Consider the following 19,594-nt stretch of genomic DNA (forward strand, 5'->3'; position numbering starts at 1 on the left):
AATGCCTATGTAGTACATAAAAATGAAAAAAAAAAGACAAAAGGTCCACTTAAAGACAACTAGATTAATTTATCAGCATTCAAGAACTGGCAAGTATCTCAAGGGAAAAAATATTCTATGTGGAAGAGAGCAGGAGAATTAAAGAGGGATGATGATTCTGATTGACAAAATAATCAAGGCTCAGACAGTATAGCTAAAATGGATTATGTGCAGTATAGTTGTGGAGTGAGTGGATGGACGGAAAGTAAGATATGCAGCTGCATATTATGTGTTTCTTCTCATGAGCTCATGAATGCACTTTCAACTACATAGTTATGTAGATCACCTATATGAAAGAACTCTCAGTTATGCCATGTATTAACTTAGCCATATTCCAAAGTACATCTTGATCTGGTTTTATTGCTTTTCCCTTTTACCAGGTCCTTCAGTTCTTGTATCCATGCTCTGTTTATCTGATTTCTGCCTCTCTTCCATCTCCTTTTTTTCAATACATTATATCCTGTTTGTCTTGGACAGCAAGTTGCAATTGCTTTATTGTGTTATTGAGATATAAAGGAAATCAATAGAGAATATGAGAAGGATCAATGATAGGCTTGCACCATCTCATCACCTGATATGTACCCATACCTCCATAGAAATATGCACTACAGCAGCAAGTGTCTTGCTTTCCATTCCAATTATATAACATATATATATTTCATCCTGAGACAAACCTCATGCTTTGCTCACCTTTCAGGCCTCCTAAAGGATCAGGAATTCGAGAGCCTTCAAAATCTGAAAGTCCTGGTTCTGAGCGTCAGTGGCAAGGAGACTCTTGGAGGCGACCCAATCGCTGGGACCAGTCACCACAAACTCCGACACAGCAGTCCATGCCTTCCACACCACAACCTGTCCAGTCTGCAGAGCCACAAGCAAATCTTGTCAGGGTGAGATACCACTGATCATTTCACATCAGTTACCAATTGATTGCTTTGCCAGTCAAGATGTCATTAATTTAAATTGCCATATCAGCAAGAGTCATGTTGCCATGACCAATATCATGGTGTACATATGATACATAGGTTTTATTATTATGATGCATTCTTTAAATTCAGATAATAAAACCTGAAGGTTGAGTACTCTAATCTAATCTTTAAAGGTATATATTTTATATTTGAGAAATTATATTTTATAATTATAACATTGTGGTTGGTTGTCAGTTTTATTTCATAAAATTAAATCAGGAGAAGATGTATAATGAGGAGGACCCATCAGGAAAATCAGTGAAAATTGGAAATAATTAGTTATGAATAGCTTACAATACAGCAAAGCCATTCATGCAGCAAACAATATCATGCATATTTATTAGAATTGACTTGTTATACAGAAATATGAAGTACACAGAGTCCATAGTTCCAGATATTTTCAAGTGTTGACAGCAAGTAATCTAGTTGTCATGTGTGATGCTCTGCCTTGGAGCATCATGGAAATATTGAGAAATTTATCTTAAGTTGGGATAGATTGGCCCTTGGAGGCTTTCACCAAGGGATCGAACCTCTGTAAGAAGATGACATTCCAGCACTGTACCACTCAGGCCAAGATGCACCAAGACCCAAGTTAATTTTTGCTTGGCCTTGAATGCCATTTCACTACATGACATTTTTCTCCATTTAATAAGTCTCAGGTGTTTTAGGTTTCCCTCAATGAAACACATTTTTTGTCTTGAGGTATTGCTATTAAAAAGTTTATTTCAATTTTTCCAGTATTCCTGATGGAAGACTCCTTTACATAAAACTAATAATTGCAACAGTTGAGGCCTAATTACAAAAGAAAAATTTATTTCCTTACTGTTTTGTTTGTGCTTTAATAAACAAGATAAGATATTCTTATTCCATCACATATAGTAAAAATATCAAATAATTTGTAAACTATTTATGCACTACTTATAGTTTTCTCAAAGCTTTGTTTGTTATCATGTCTTCCATTGATTACATCACAAATTTTGCTTTTACTTTTGATCTTGCTTCACATTTCATACTCCTTTAAAATTTGATCTTAAGAAGTATATGTTTTATTTAAGATGTGTTTTTTAAATGTTGGTCAGTATGTAATTTAGACTTATATCATGGCCCAGTATGTTTAAGTGGGGAAAATAATTTTAGAGCAAAATAAAGTAAGGAAATATAGAAAGGTATACCAGTGGAGGAATAAAAATTTCATCAGATGTGCACCTACACCATCAAACATAAATACAATATCTTGTTTCTATAGTTGTGCTTTCCTTGTCTGCATCTGCCTTTGTTTCTGTTTTCTTTTTGACTTATTACTGTATTGCATAACAGTAACTAATTCCTGACATGCTTATTACATACAATGGAAACAATGTATTAATAAACTAAGTAGGTTGTCATGTTTAACACTTTTGATCATTAATATTCTTTTTGCTACAACTATCAAGTTCCTTACTTACTTTATAAATTACTTAATTTTTTAAATTTCAACACTAATTTTTCCTAACTAACTTGTCTTCTCAGGACTTGAACTACTTTCCCTATTGGGACAATGATCCACCAGACCAGAGTCCTGAGGGGGTGAGTGTGTGCTAGGGAAAACACTGCCACTGTACACGCAGATGTGTGTGTGTGTGTGTGTGTGTGTGTGTGTGTGTGTGTGTGTGATTTTAAATGCTTCAGTACACACACACACACACACAAATATATATATATATATATATATATATATATATATATATATATATATATATATATATATATATATATATATATATATATATATATATATATATATATATATATATATATATATATATATATATATATATATATATACACACACACACACACACACACACACACACACAATTCAGGTAAAGGACTGAAATATTTTTTGTAAAATTCTATTTGCATATATATAGAAAAAAGTTAAATTTTTTTACTTATTTTGTTCTTTATAAGTTGCTCATAAAATATACATTTTTTGCCATAGCCTAAATATGAAATTTGAAGTTGTAGTTGTCTATTCAGGCTTTGGATGTACATTTTATACTTTATACCATATTTTGCATCAATTTGCTTCACCAGACACTAATTTGTTATTTTTACACTAACAAAACTGAGGGGATATCAATCTGAAATCTTACAGGAGCCTCCAGTCAACAGCACTATGTCAGTGCATGCAGGTGATGGTGACACCTTGACTGGGGTAAGACTGATGAAAGAGAGTAGCTGCTTTAAGAAAGTAGATAAATTTTTAATCCAAGTTGGCTGGGCTATCTATAGATAAGTGTGATTTGTGACTCTAATGGCTATAATAATGTAAAACAGTAATTCTGGATGGAATTTCTCTTGCATTAGTGTTCATTTCATAGATGTAGCATTAAAAATCCTCTCTGTTTTGTATATGGTTATTAGCAGTGTGTTAATGTAAATGTGTGTTTTAATATTGTTCATACACATAGAGTAGCTCTAATCCATGCTTCAATCTTTTCACTTTTTTGTGCCTCATTAGAAATAATAATATATATTAACTTGTTAACTATTAGTTAGAGTAGAATTTACTAATGCTTTTAGCATTTTTACCCTAGAGTTTTCTGTGGGTTCAGGGATCTCCACACTGTGGCGCACACATCTTGAAGTCAATCTGGCCTGTTGACATTGACATCTATGTATCCTTAGAAAATATAGGATCTTGTGGTAGTCTCTGCAACATTATTAGGACTATCAGGAAATATCTGCAGAAAGTAACAGAAACCAGGTAGGATAAAATATATATGGTAGGAAATACATCTATGATATGAAAAAAAAAAAAAAAAAAAAAAACAATTTGAAAGTGTCCATTACCTTACAGAGTGAGAATCCAACTCCATGGAGGAAGAGTAGCCAACATAGGGTAAGGAGACCAAGTGGGTTGCTACACCCATGGTGTATGCTCAAGCTATCCTTCCTTGAGTTTCATAAATCCTGTACTTTTGTGCTTTATAAAGGCATATGCTTAGTACCTGCAATGATATGTTTGTATTGCTGCACAAAATATTCCTCATTCCATTGTGTAAAGTTCAATACACAATTGATGCTATTATATGGTTTGTGAAGTAATAATTGTGATTTGAAAAGATTACTTCCTTTCCAGAGCATACATTGATATTACCTGGTCTGTATGTCAAACATGTCTTGCCTGCTTTCTTTCAACCTGTTTCCATACCAGTGACCTTTTAGATTCATATGATCAGCCATTCTTACTAACAGGAGTTGCCTTGCAGGCTTGTACTATTTACATTTCACTCCACACATGTCAATTGGTCTAATATCTCAAATGTTCTTTATATATAAAAGCCATATGATCAGAAGCTCATCTGCTGTGAGGAGACAAGTCATTCATATTATACAGAAGTTTCATTCATGCTAAAATGATTTGCTGTCATTTATAAAACATACTCTCCATACACTGCACATACATACCATTCCAGCATTCACCAACAGATGTAAGTATTTTATGATATTCCATTAAAAACACATTTTACAAATTTATACCATAGTTATGCAGATTGAACTAATACATTATTTTTTGTGGTGATTTTTGTATGGACTCTATTTCTATAATTTGTTTTATTCTATTTTATGTTTATTTATCTATATAAATATACTGTATTTTTTGCCTGAACGTTTTACACTTTAGTTCACCATTTTGGTGGAGTCACAATTTAGTTACTCAAAGAGCATTACGTATATTCATATCATCATTCAAACACTGGTGTTCCTTACTCTAACATGACCTTCATCAAGAACAACAATGCAAATTATAAAAAAATAGCTATTAAGATTTCCTGTGCAGAGCAGAATAAGGCCTTGAGGCCATGTATCTCCTAGTAAGATGATAATGGTAGTGTTCAGTTGTAAAGCCAGCCAGTGTTGCCATTTTCTCAGGGCAGTAAACATTGGCTATCTTCTTCATGACCATTATCATGATCATCCATATGCAAAATACACTTGCATGTTTACTGTATGACTTCTTACTTAATATTGTGTTTTACCTATGATTAAAAATATCAGAGTATTGTAACCCTGTGATAAAAACTTCTATTTTTGAGTTCTGATCAATTAACCACAGTTGTTTACTGTTTTATATCAATGATCAGTAAGAATGAATTGGAAAGTTTTGATTTTATTTTAACATTGTTTGTCTCACACTTCCAAGTAAGACTATTAAGACAGTCACATACACAGCTCAGTGGCTTCAGGATAAACCTTAAACAATTTGAACTTTACAGAATGAAAGTCCTGTAGCTTCACAACCTCAACACAAATCAACTTTAGTAAGTACATTATTATTAGTGCTTTCTCTCACTTACAGTCTTGTTTATGGAATTTAATTGGTTGCATATGCTGCAGATTAAACTTTAATTTAACTGAATTACATTTAACTGCAAATTGAAAAAGAGCAGATAGATAATTCTAATTGCTTGCCATTATTTTTGTTATCCTCTGCAACTCCTGTGCCACTTGAGTAAGCATCTTTTATGGTTGAATTCACTCATACACACACACACACACACACACACACACACACACACACACACATATATATATATATATATATATATATATATATATATATATATATATATATATATATATATATATATATATATATATATATATATATATATATATATATATATATATATATATGGAGATATACAGTGTCTGTGAAAAAAAAAGTTATCAAATTTTCTATTCTTGATTATATTCACGAAGGTTTCTGTAATAAAATAACTAAGGAAATCAAAGTAAAGTGAATACTTTAGCATCTCCCTTAATTTTAGGACGACTTTATTACACTCTGACATGGTCTACTTACTTTTTATTTCTTTATTTATTTTTTTTAGAAATCCAGTGATTTGCCTTGCTTCCATTACAGCAAGTAATGGAAGCAGTGATCATAATGATCATAATATTTTCAGCTTACCAAAACCAGTGTTTTGAGAACAGTGATGACAGCTTTTTTTATTTCCCTGGAAAGCCATTAACCCCTATGGTAATGATGTTAATTTGACACCAGAATTTTTTTCTCTCTCTCTCTCACTATCAGTAATGTTGATTTAATGCTTCACTAGTGATCATAGTTACAGTCCATTAAGATTGTGCTGGGTGATATGAAAGGTTGCACACTAGACCCAAGACAACAATTTACTAATGGCAATATATATCCAAATTATGATTTATACTGATGCTGTAAGAGTTAATATCAGTAAAAGCAGATCATGTCCATCAGCTGACAGTAGTTGTTACAAGAACAGTTATTTTAGTTTGTGATGACAGTTTCTGGAATGCAGACTGTCATAAATTTGCATTAATAATCACAACACATGCTTTAATACTGAATCACATAATGGTTCCTCATATTTGTTTTTATTGTATAATAGTTATCATGAACCCAACAATTTGCAGACATTTATATTAATGATGAGTTTAGTGCTCAAAATTTCTTGGTTTGATCTTACAGACCTGGACTCCAGTTCAGCCAGCAACAGACAGCAAACAACAGCAAGTGAGTTTTTAATTGCTTTTATTCAGATATAAGTAAAGCAAGTAAGCAAGCACTTTGCAGCCTGATTTATTCCACCTATAATTTTCCATATCAATTCATAATCTTTAAACATGTTAACTTCATGCTGTTTTTTTTCAGTTGCTTAAATGCATATACTGTACATAACTAACAATTAGATGTAAACACATGAGCACTATAAACAAATAGTTCTCATTCAGACTGAATGGACTAGGCAAGTGCAGAAGACAATCTAACAACCTCAGGAAAACAACACAGACTGTAAAATGTGAAAGTTGAATAAGCATTACTCATATACAGACAGTTCACACCTCGATGCTCAATTCACCAAAACCATGCCAGAAATTTATCATATTTACATCTGCTATATGCAAATTCAGTATGATGCTGGTATTGTTTTAGTGAAACCGGCTGCATATGTTCATTATATGCATTGTGCTTATTCTCTTCACAAAGGCTGCACTGACAGAAGTGCTATTTTGATTTTCATGAGTAAGAATTTTCCTGTAAAATTATTTTGCATGAATACTGTTTTCCATAGAAAATGTTTCCAGTTTAATGGTGAACCTTTATTAATAATGTGTTGAGCATAACATAACAAAGAACTATCACAATGAGCTGAAAATATAAACAACTCTGAATATGCAACAGGCTGGTGTCAGAACAGTAAGACATGAACTCATGAATAAGTCAGAAACCATGGCAGTACCAGTCATTGACTGTCTGCAAGAGAGACTTGAAAAATATAACAGCTTAACTCTGATACTTCATTGTAGGCAATTTTTGTATTATATCCAAAAGTTGAATATAACTGTACAGAATTACTTTTATATTATGTGGATAACACAGCTATGTAAATTTAAGACTGTCTAAGACTTGAATGCTCCACCAGGCACACTCTTTCATTAAGAAACCGTCTCATTAAAAACCCTGTGGTGTGGAAGATAACACATACAGACCAACAAAATTCTACTTCAGCCTTGGTGATCATTGTGGCTCAGCTCATGATATGTACTCATAGTAAACCTTGGCTGCTGTCAAGGTTTCAGTGCCCCACCAGTCTCTCACACGCACTATATCAATTATCTCTTATTACTGAATTTGAATAAATTTGTCAAGGTTATATACAAAATATTAAATTACAATAATTTGTAGCTGTCTTCACTTTAACAGACAATTACTCACACATTTTCAAAAGGTTTCAGTTTTTATGAAAGCCTCCTGAAGGGCAAAGACTATTTTCAAGACTTTGTGTATTTGCATACTGTATTGAGCATGAAGCACATTTCATGTGGTCATGTATTTTTCACAAGGATGAAGTACAGAGTAAACTGTCAGTAGACCATATGGATAGCTCAAGCATATTATTATAATTTAGAGATAGAATTAGATTGGCTGTGCTATTTCTAAATGTGTTCAAATGAGAGTACACATGATCTTGATACAAAAAAAAATTATCAATCTATTTCCATTTGTGCAACAGGCTGAGACTATCTTAAAGAAAGCTAGGTTTTCTCTCTTGTTTTATCATGGAACTAAAAAAATAGTCATCTTTTACAATGTATCAGGATTATGGAAGCAGTATCCTTCCAGCCCAGCAGCTGCAGACTGTGCACCCAGGCGTCCCCTATCAATGGGAGACATACCCAACATAAAAGTAAAAATATACCTCAGATAATGTGCAACATATAGAATACTTCTGTCACATTTGTGGAAATAAAATCATCAGTCTATTTATGTTGTGTAGCATTCATCTTTATGTGCTTTGTATACTTATTGCATTTTTCATTTCTGTAAATCAGCTTATCTTTTGCTTTCATAACATGCTTCACTTCAACATGTAATATTTCAACATCATCATCTTAATTGCTTGCTATCTTATAACACTACATTATGTTTATTCTTTTCTGTGTGTGTGTATGCTCTCTAGCAACATATACATTTCTAACTTTTAAATCTTTCCTATCATCTATTGTAAGCACTTCATGGACATTTTATGTACCAGTAATTTTCAGACTCAGAAATTAAGTATAAAGTTATAGGTGTTTGCTTGTATCTCAAGAAATGATATAAAGAAACTTAAATTTTCATTTGACATTGTGAATTTTCTTGCATTAGATCATGTTAGTAAGAAATACTTTACAGATTTATAAATATCAGTATTTTCTATACATTTGATGAGTAGCATATTCTAAACTGAAATGTTTTGGATGGAAAATGAAATTGCATGTGAAAAAGATATCTTTTGTTATATCTTTGTTATCACCCTTTTTTTCCTGTCCTACCCTTCCCTCCCATACCAGCAAGCAAACACAAATCCTCCAGCAAAAATGTCAGCTACAGTGCTCAGAAAAAGGAGTGCTGACCCACCACTTGCCCCACAGAATGAATGTGTAACTAGGGTCAGCCAAGGTCAGACAGACCAGGGAGAGAACAGGGAAGTAAGGCAGCCACAGCAGATAAGAACACGGAAAATAGACACTGAACCTCAGAATGACAGAAACTCTACAGATAATAATACAAAGAACAAGCAGGAAGCTACTGATGCACGTCCACCCATAAAAAGATGGAGGAGCAGGGATGAAACAAATCCTGTGAAACCCAGGGATGATTTAACAGACAGAAAAAATATATTTCAGAGGGAAAACAGCAGAGATGAAGAGCGTTTCAGACAAGAAAGAGAAAAAAGGGAAGAGCTGAGAAATAAAAGAGATGAACTTAGGAGAAGAGAACAAACTGAAAGAGAAAAGAGAGAGGAACTACGAAAGACGGAACAGGAAAAAGAACAGGAAAACAGAAGTTCAATAGATGATATACGCAAAAGACATGAAAGAGAGAGAGAAGAACTGAGGCGATTACAGGAGGAAAGAGACAGACAGGAAGCACAAATGAGACAGAAATCAGAAAGAGACAAGATAGTCAATCAGCAAATGAATGAAAAGGCTGAGAAAGATAAGCAAACAGGACTAAATAATCAGAATAAACCACTTTTAAGAAAGACTAGTAGACCTGAGCCTGAAGAAGTGTTGAGGAAGACCAGTCGACCTGAGCCTGAAGTACTGAGAAAGACAAGTCAGCTGGAACCTGAACAACTGTTACGGAAGACCAGTCGTCCTGAGCCTGAAGAGGTGTTGAGAAAGACTAGTAAACCTGAGCCTGAAGTACTGAGAAAGACCAGTCGACCTGAGCCTGAAGAAAGAGTGAGAAAAACAAGTCATCCAGAGCCTGAACGAATGCTTAAGAAAACCAGTCGACCTGAGCCTGAAGAAGTGCTGAGAAAAACCAGTAGACCAGAGCCTGAAGGACTCAGGAAGACCAGTAAACCAGAGCCTGAAGGATTACTGAGAAAAACTAGCAAAATTGAGCCTGAAGAAGTGTTGAGAAAGACCAGTAAATTAGAGCCAGAGGGACTACTGAGAAAAACTAGTCGGCCAGAACCGGAAGGAACACTGAGGAAAATTAGTAAACCAGAGTCTGAAGGGGCACAAAGAAAGACTAGCCAACCTGAACCTGAAAGAGTATTGCGAAAAACAAGTGGTCAAGAAACTTCAGAAGCTCCCAGGAAGACAAGTAATCAAGAACCTGATAAAATGTGCAGAAAAACTAGCACTGAGCAAATGCTAAAAAGGAGCAGTAAACAAGAGCCTGAAGAATTACTGGGGAAAACTAGTAAACAAGAGAGTGATAATGAAGAGCCAGAATGCTTGCAGGACAGAGTAAGTAGGTTTGGTGTACAGCTAAGATCCAGGAAGCAGTCAAATCCACCACCACCACCTAAAGGACCTCTTCCCTCTGAAAGTGAAGAAGACTTGGCTCTCATGAATGACAAGAATAAGTTGTCTAATATCAAAAATAAATGGGAGTCAAAAATACAAAATGAAAATGAACAGAGAGATAGAAGGCGAAGTTTGACCCAAAAACCTAATAAAATGGAAAATGAAACAAGTAGGAAGGAGTCCATGATTGAAAACAAACCAGAAAGTAGAGTTGAAACAAATGAAACAGAGAAGAAACCCATTAAAAATTCCCAAACAGCTCCTGGAAAACAACTAACTCAGGATCAAAAAGATACCCAAAGTAAAGAAGGCTTGCAAGGTAAAAAGGATCCTTCAAACAAGCTGGTAATGCATCCTACTGATCAAAAAGAGAGAGCTTCAGAAAAACCAAAGGATAAAGATGAAAAAGACAGTACAGAAAAAGTAAAGCAAGGTTTATTTTTCCAAGATATCAAATTAAAGAAAGCTAAAACAAATATTCCTGAAAAAACAAGACCAGAAAACAAAAACTTTCTTGAAGAAGTCAAATTACGGAAGGTTGAGACAAAACCGCGTCCTGTTCACCGTGTATGTACCACAGAAGGTTCTCTGCCCCTAATGCTGCTTCATAACTCAACTAGTGTGTGAATCTGACCAGTGGCTTGCTGATGTGACCAAAATTTTATTTCTAATACATCTCAATTACATTTTTAAAACCTTATATCTAGATATTCATAACTTTTGGCAAACACATACACTACATTAACCACTGCAACTGGAATAAAATGAAAAGCACTGCATACAGTAGCAAACTGTATGAGATCAAACTGTCCAATGCTACAAACTAATTATCTACTTACACCAGAAAAGATAAATAGACACATGTATAAACTGATTTAAAAAGTTGTTTTTTCCTTTGAAGATAACATACTTTTATAATTGTGTTATTGTGAATATGAAGGGAAATCTTATCTTGCAAGGTATGCTTTCTACTATACTATATTATTCACTTTCCTGACTATTGAACTCCTTATGCATGGATTATTTGTATACTTCTGCTATGCTTTGTTGTGTCAAGTGTAATGCTGTCACTTGAATAACAAAATATTGTTTGGCTATGCTTGTACATACCAAATCATGTTCTTATTAATAGACTTTACTCTAAATATTTGTTCCAGCCCATTCTGCTGTAAAATATTGCTTTTAGGAAAACCAATGTGTAATTTAAAAGAATATGACTGATAGCTTAGCAACATGGGCATGCACTACCAATTCATATTCAAAACTTAATCCACAAAGCATGCACAGGTTGAGAATCCCTTATTTGCAATGGTTAAGACTGGAGGTGTCCCAGATTTTAGATTTTTTAGGATTTTAGATTGTGGTGTAATTATATGAAGTGTACTCAGTATGAATGTTTGATAGGAGAATGTAAGATGAAAGAGATGCCTCTGGGGACTTTAGTGCACCTGTCAGGAAAAAAAAAATCAGGAAGGAATACACCACATTCTTGTTCCACCTGAGATGAATTTGCATCATGATTCAGAACAGTGTATAATGTAAGGCATGAAATTATTGCATAGATATTCATTAACATATATTAACAGCATTGTTCCTCAGGGTTGTGTCCCGTCACCTATTATTCACCAATAATCTTCCAAACCACATTTCTTGTTCTATCCACTCCTATGCTGATGATACCACCCTGTATTTGTCCATATCTTTTCTTAGATGTCCAACCCTTCAGGAAGCAAACAGTTCATGCAAGGAAGCCACAGAACAATTGACTTTTGATCTCTCTAAAATTTCTGATTGGGGCAGAGCAAACTTAGTATTGTTCAATGCCTCAAAAACTCAATTCCTCCATCTATCAACTTGACCCAACCTTCCAGATAACTATCCTCATTTCTTCAATGACACTCAACTGTCTCCCTCTTCTACACTGACCATCCTTGGTCTATCCTTTACTTATAACCTAAACCAGAAACTTCACATCTCATCTCTACCTAAAACAGCTTCTATGAAGTTAGGTATTCTGAGTCATCTCCACCAGTTTTTCTCACCCTTCCAGCTGCTAACTCTGTACAGGGGCCTTATCTGTCCATGTATGGAGTATGCTTCACATGTCTGAGGTAGTTCCACTCATGCCAGTCTTCTAGACAGGGTGGAATCAAAAGCTTTTTGTCTCATGAGCTCGTCACCTCACCTGTCTTCAGCATCTTTCTTGTTACTGTAATGTTACATCTCTTGCTATTTTCTATTGCTATTTTCATGCTAACTGCTCTTCTGATCTTGCTAACTGCATGCCTCTTCTCCACCCGTGGCTTCACTGCACAAGGCTTTCTTCTTTCTCTCAACCCTGTTCTGTCCACCTCTCTAATGCAAGAGTTAACCAATATTCTCTATCATTCATCCCTTTCTCTGGTAAACTCTGGAACTCCCTGCCTGCTTCTGTATTTCCTTCTTGCTATGATGTGAACTCTTTCAAGAGGGAGGTCTCAAGACACTTATCCCTTAATTCTTTATGACCACTTTTGATTCTGTTCATGGACTGGCACCTCAGAGGGCCCTTTTTTTAAATTGTAGTTCTGTTGCCCGTAGCTAGTGCCTTTCCTATGTAAAAAAATGCTGCATTTCTTATTGTTATAGGCTTATGGAAAATATCAGCACTTGGTGACTTCTAGCCTTTGAAGGCTTCTGGATTTAAAAAAAATGGGTAAAGGATTCTCAACCTGGAGTCTCAAGAAGATTAAGGGTTACTAAGAAATTGTTTCTCAGATGCACCAGGAAATTTCTCACAAAATACTCAAACTTTCTAATCCTATTTCTTGTTTTTGCAGGTAAATAGTGTAGTAGAGTTCTCAGATGATGAGGATGACTTCTTAGAAGAAAGAGTGAGTATTTATCATTAAAGTCACTGTTTAATGTATCAGCAAGATGATTTTAAAGGTAATATTCACATATGTAGATTATGTAGATTTTCACATTATGTAAAGATTTTGCTTTAAAATACAAAAAATGCATTTCAGGTAATGAGTAACTATAATATTGTAATGACAAGTGACAAGGCTGAAAGACTGGAAACTTCCCTCACAAGAAATTGACTGTTTTTTTGTTTTCTTTGTTTTTGCTTGCTGTTTTTTCCAGATTTCCTTTGAGTGTCATGTGATGGTAATATCATTATTACAAGATATTATTTTTATGACAATAATGGTGGAAGTAGCAATAATAATAATCTATTAATTTATAAGCCAGATTGAGATACCCCTTACAGGGGTATCTCAATCTCATTGTCTCACTGTGAGAATGAAAATACAGAAGAGAGGGTTTCCAGTCCCCAAGCTCCAATCCATTTTAGTTGCCTTCAACAATGGAATGTGGAAGTATTTTCCAGCCTGGCCCACAGAATGCACTATGGAACTGTGCCCTCTGCCACGGGGAGAAATGACAATGATTAATAATGATGACAATGATTAATAATGAAAAATCTGTCTATATACCAAGCTGACACACCCTGTAAAGAAGGATGTCCAAAACCAGCAGTATATTTTTGTGACATAGCTCTTCCACCATGTTACTCCTCCTAGTGAATGACTGGTCTTACAAACATTTTGTACGAAAAAAAAAAAAAAATGTGGATTACAGTGAAGAGTATGGTGTAATCAACCATGGCCAATGGATTCCTGGTGGAGCATTCTAATTTCTACACCTTAAAAGTGAAGAAGTTATTTCCAGAATAATAGTGTTTATGTATCTTGACAATTTGCATTATCCTGGAATCACTACAAGAATTGATGAATTATGTGAGCTACAAATATGATTTTTCAATGTTATTTATTTATTTATTTATTTTTCTTCATTTTACAGAGAATATATACGTATTGCTTAGGTTATGATGCCAAATTTTGCCTTCTTCTCTATGCACTGAATGGGTTTGAAACAGCAGCTATGGATCAGATCTGATAATCTTTCAGGAAAAATTATTATCAGTTTCCTCAATGTGTATGCTCTACTAAAATGCATCCTTTCCTTTCAGACAAACTGTTAGATTTATCAGTTGCAAATAAATGGATCTAAAAGATCCACTATTTAATGATAGCACAAAAATAATATTTTAGAATTCATATCCTGTAATATGTTTGAATTTCATCATAGTAATTCATATCATCATCATCAATGGAAGGTCATGGAAGAAATGTCAGGATTGATCTCTTTTGCAGTCATTGATAATTTCCTTCTCTTTTCTGTCAATGTATTTATCTTCTTTAGTTTTATCATTATTATAATTATCATCATCAGCATTGTTATACATCACAGAAGAGGTCTCCTCTCTGTTATATCCCTCCTTTTACCCACTTGCAAGCATTTTTTTTTTTTTTTTAGCAGTAAGTCATCTTCTCCAGAGTTCTTCATCATTATAAATTCTACTACTATACAATTTACTCCTAAAGCCTCTGTTTCATTTTTTTAAGTTTCATAATCCTCTTCCTATCCCCATAATCATTCTAATTAAGGGCATCCCTACCCTCTTGACATCTGATGAGTTTTGAACACTCCTTGACACTGTTTGATAATGAAAGGTTATTACAGAAAATGAAACATCATATGCTTTTATTTTTAATACATTTCCTGGTCAGTCTGTCATTCAGATTTATCAGTTATGTATATTTTTCTTTCCTTAATTGATCTTTACACTATTTTGCATCCTATCTTATCATGCTTAGGCTTAGTGCAGACATTTTGAACCCTGATAAGTTTATCTCTTTCTCAAAACTATATTGGTGAGATCTTGTCATTTTAATGTGTATGTTTGGTGGGTTTCTGTTACACAATGTTATTAATGTCTGCCTCAGGCATCTCTGACACAACCTTTCCTTCTAGGCTGCTCTTCAGAAGCAGGCATAGCATCATAATCATTATCACTATATGAAAGCAGTTTGTCAGTAACACCAACATGACTCTTATAGGAAATACAATCTCAAGACATTATGAAGTACATTATGTTTGATAATAAATTAGTAATTTCATTATAATGCTTCAGAGCTCCTCATGTAAGATGAATGAATTGTTTCAAGACAATTTGTTGATATATTAGTATCTAAGACCATTACATTTAGAGGAGGATATGTATGAAAGGTTTCAAGGTATGTTTGCCATATCCGAGTCCGAGTAAGTGAGGAATGTGCCCACAACCGTAATTCCCTGAACCCTGCAGAATGTAGGAATGATGTGTCTGTTAAGATCTATGCTCATGAGTGAAAACTTTTTTATGAAAATATTAACATTCTGGCTGACTAAAAATACATTATTATTTAAGAATAAAGTAATAGTGTCTAAACTTAATTAATATATAATCAATGTGTTGTTTACAAATTTGAGAAATCCTTCATATTACAAGTATATGCAAGTGTTACTACTTGTTATAGATATTCACTTCTTCAAATGTGATTCTTCAGAGTGAAGAATCTGATACAGAATCAGAGTCAGAGGACTCAGAAGAGGAAACTGATGAAGACGAGGAAACATCAGAAGAAGAATCAGAGGAGGAGGAGGAGGAGGAGGAGGAGGAGGAGAAACAAACAAAAATAGATAATAAGGCTAAGAAGACTGTGAGTGAAGGATTAGTACTAATTTAACAAAATTCGCAAAAGCCTGTAAAGCTTTATTAGTCTGTTTTTTAATTTGTTCTAATAATCTATTTTATGGCTCAAATATTACTTTCTGGTGCCAAAATAACTTTTATGAAACTGCTATTTTTTAAGCAGAAACTGTTAAGGCACCTTAATATACCTGAATGATAAAGTGAAATTAACTAAACTTTTTTATAAATACATACATTTTTGTCCATATCTCAATACTAGTAACCACTAAACTTGAAAAAGGAATCACGTGTCTGAACTAACGTATCATTAATGTGTAATCCTGACTGTTTTGAATCTAAATAATTGTTATTTTAATTTACTGATTTGAAATTTAACAAAATTACATAGCTGATTCGTTTAAGGTATCTATAATCAATTGGAATAATACTGGCTATTCAGATTTTGGTAGAAGTTAGTATCCCTGCTTTCAGTGGCTATTATCACAAAACATACTAATTAATGTATAACTGTTAGCTCTCTTCTGGCTGCTCATGCTGAAATTATATGTGACATTTTCTTTTGACCATCGAGACCTGTAATCAATGGCTTTTTTAATATACAGTCTACCTCTCTGCATATTTTCATAGGTGTGGATGGAGGCTGCTTCTATCTGCTGAAATCATACTATGCTCTTCATATTCACTACATATTACAGTTTCAACAGCTGCTACTATTATGGATATCATTATTTTATTTGTTCTTTACTTTTTTTTATTTTTTTCAATTTTGTTGAGTCAAACCATATGTCTTTGATAGCATATGCAGTTTGTCACTTGACATTTTCTTCTGCTTTCCTGATGGAGAGTAAGGTTTTCTTCAGTAGTTTCCTGTCAGATGCTTCAGCCATTTAATGTACAAAACAAGCTTATTTGTTAACCAAGATGCCCATGTAGAGTTTGGATGGAACTCTGACCATAGATACCTAATATTCCCTAATATGCTCTTCTGGTCTACCTTTACAAACCCTTCGGTATAAAAGAATAATACATAACATATATTTATTACTATTTATTACTGTTACCTGTTATATCTATTCTAAGGCAAATTTTATACTAGATACCATGTCTTTATAAGTTTACACAATTGTTCTTATTTTATCTTTTTCTTGTCACCAGTACACACACACACACACACACACATTATATATATATTCTTTTAGTATCTATTATCTCATTCTTATCACCTGTATTTACCCTTCCAGGAAACACCACAGCCCACTCCTCAGACCAACACTCCGGTAAGTTAACCTTCCCCTAAGTAGAAATAAGAGAGAGAGAGAGAGAGAGAGAGAGAGAGAGAGAGAGAGAGAGAGAGAGAGAGAGAGAGAGAGAGAGAGAGAGAGAGAGAGAGAGAGAGAGAGAGAGAGAGAGAGAGAGAGAGAGAGAGAGAGAGAGAGAGAGAGATACTGATTTCAGGTGTAAGCTACTAACAAATGAATAAAGAAACCATTTCTTTGGTATCTATGAACAAAGGAAAATAAAAGAAAAACCTTATTGCAGAAATTAAATGTGTGTATAATTTTCAGAAATGAAACTTCTGCATGTTAACCTCTAGATCCACCATATCTGCTCCCCTTCTTCCAAATACTTCTAAGCCCATCCTGCTGATTGTTATTTTCCCCTTTTCATTCAGAACACTAATACTGCAAAACATTTGTGAATCTTTGGTCCTGAAATTGAAAGTTTGTAATATTCATAAATGTGACTTTAGTTTCAGGTTACCTGACTTTCACACTTCTTGATCTCTAAATTCTTCACTTCCCAGATATTTCATGTACTTTATCTTTTTAGTCGCTGATTATTGTAACTCGGTTTTTTACAGTTTGAGGAAGTTCCAAGGTGGGAGGAGCCATTAACTGAAGAGGTATTAATTTTTATTATAACTAAGATAATATCCTTTTTGCTTGGATATGTTTTTATTTCTGAAAGTCTAATATCATACTAATATGACACAAAATTTCAGGAACTGCTATCCTGAAGCATTCAAGAAAAAAAAGTTTAAAGCTTCATCCTCTTTCAGGAAGAACCAGAGTTGATTTGGGACCAGTCTACAGAAGACATAATCTCTCAGGTGCTAACTTAGATTATCACTTTTTACCACATAAATATATTTATGCACAATGTAAACTCACTTGATCATAGCCTACATTCAAAAACACTTCTCTTAATTCCAGAACTGTAAGTGTTGATTTTTTTTTTTTTTCAATAATTCCCTTACTTCTTATCATTAGTATTAGTATGTATATGAAAATAGGTAGGTAGACATGACATTCCTGGTGTGACTCTTTTTTCCAGCAACTAAACAAATTTTTCATTTCCTGAGGCATATCAGTCACATATTGGCAATAATTTGTGTGCCATAACTTTACCTCATAATGTATATTACATCTAAGCAATGCTGTAATGGCTTGATAATTGCATTTTTCTCTAAATATGTGTTAATGATTGCTAAATCATAGCAACTGATTTGGCTTCACCACTGCTAAGCCCATACTTGTGGCAGTGTAATAGCAAGACATCTGAAGTACTAAATCCTGAAGAAATCCTTTTAGTTTTTTTCGTCTGGACCATCTCAGATAATTTGAGATTTTCTTTAGCCTGTATTGTTGACATATTAAACTTGTACTTTTCAACATTAAAACTTTGTTTTTAGTAAAGGCTAGAGTATATATATATATATATATATATATATATATATATATATATATATATATATATATATATATATATATATATATATATATATATATATAGACATGTTCCTATTAAATCAACCTATTAGTGTAATGCTCCCTTAAGGCACAACATACAAACAGTGAGAAATTTATCTGAAGGCTGGTTGAATTTAACTTAAGAGACCTTCACTAGGAGGCAAATCCCTGACTGAGAGAATAAAGTACAGTACCTTAAATGTTGGAACCACAGTGATTATCAGCTTTCAGCTCCTTGTACCTCCAGTCATTACACAACTTCTTCCCTCTATACATATAAATAATTTTCAAGTGGGATTTCACTTAGACACCAGACTTGCTTTTCTTTCCTTTTCTAAAAATCATATGTGAGTAACCATTCATCTTCAGAATCAATGGTTTTCCTTCATCATTCAGTCACACAGTATTTAATCTCAGCATTATCCAAAATTTCAACACCAGCTACCTGTGTCTCCATTCTGTGTATTTAATATTTTCTGATATGCTTCAAGAGTGGCCTCAATATAATCCCATTGCAAATGCTGATAAGACAAGCATCCTTATTTTTGCTTCCTTTCATAAGGAGTCCTTAACTGTGCTGGATTCTTTTGAGCTTTGAACTTTTCATCTTTCCCAAGTATATCAAGTAACATCATCCTTTATGTGGATTTTATTCCCTGTAGCTATGAAATTTAAGTTTTTAATATTTCTGAATTTATGTACAATATATAGTTAGTACATATTAAACTACATTAATATTTGCTAATTCTAAGCTGCTGTGATGAATAGAGATGAAACGTTATCACAATAGTACAAAGCTTAATCAGAGATGTGCAAAAAAATTGAAATAGTATTAAGTTTGGTAAAAAATCATTCCATTTAAAAAAAATAATATCATAACCTAACTAAGCAAGATATTGCACTTACCAAAATAATTGTTTGAC

At 33.7% G+C, this 19,594-nt stretch overlaps 1 protein-coding gene across 49 annotated transcripts in view; it reads left to right on the top strand.

Moving 5' to 3' along the window:
- The window catches only part of LOC135110966 (trichohyalin-like), a 63,258-nt gene that overhangs the window by 35,187 nt on the left and 8,477 nt on the right, over positions 1-19,594 (top strand). For 18 of the 49 annotated variants that reach the window (XM_064023707.1, XM_064023729.1, XM_064023726.1 and 15 more), the window contains 12 exons: positions 737-926; positions 2,514-2,570; positions 3,142-3,201; positions 3,847-3,888; positions 5,267-5,311; positions 6,502-6,546; positions 8,868-10,907; positions 13,160-13,213; positions 15,776-15,928; positions 17,163-17,198; positions 17,783-17,824; positions 17,981-18,031. In XM_064023707.1, the coding sequence (XP_063879777.1) occupies positions 737-926; positions 2,514-2,570; positions 3,142-3,201; positions 3,847-3,888; positions 5,267-5,311; positions 6,502-6,546; positions 8,868-10,907; positions 13,160-13,213; positions 15,776-15,928; positions 17,163-17,198; positions 17,783-17,824; positions 17,981-18,031 (2,815 nt within the window). The remainder of the gene's footprint in view (positions 1-736; positions 927-2,513; positions 2,571-3,141; positions 3,202-3,846; positions 3,889-5,266; positions 5,312-6,501; positions 6,547-8,867; positions 10,908-13,159; positions 13,214-15,775; positions 15,929-17,162; positions 17,199-17,782; positions 17,825-17,980; positions 18,032-19,594) is intronic. The other 31 variants (XM_064023736.1, XM_064023735.1, XM_064023737.1 and 28 more) reach the window with 18 other exon arrangements.

This window comes from Scylla paramamosain, chromosome 21, assembly GCF_035594125.1.
Source record: "Scylla paramamosain isolate STU-SP2022 chromosome 21, ASM3559412v1, whole genome shotgun sequence".
Lineage (NCBI taxonomy): Eukaryota > Metazoa > Arthropoda > Malacostraca > Decapoda > Portunidae > Scylla > Scylla paramamosain.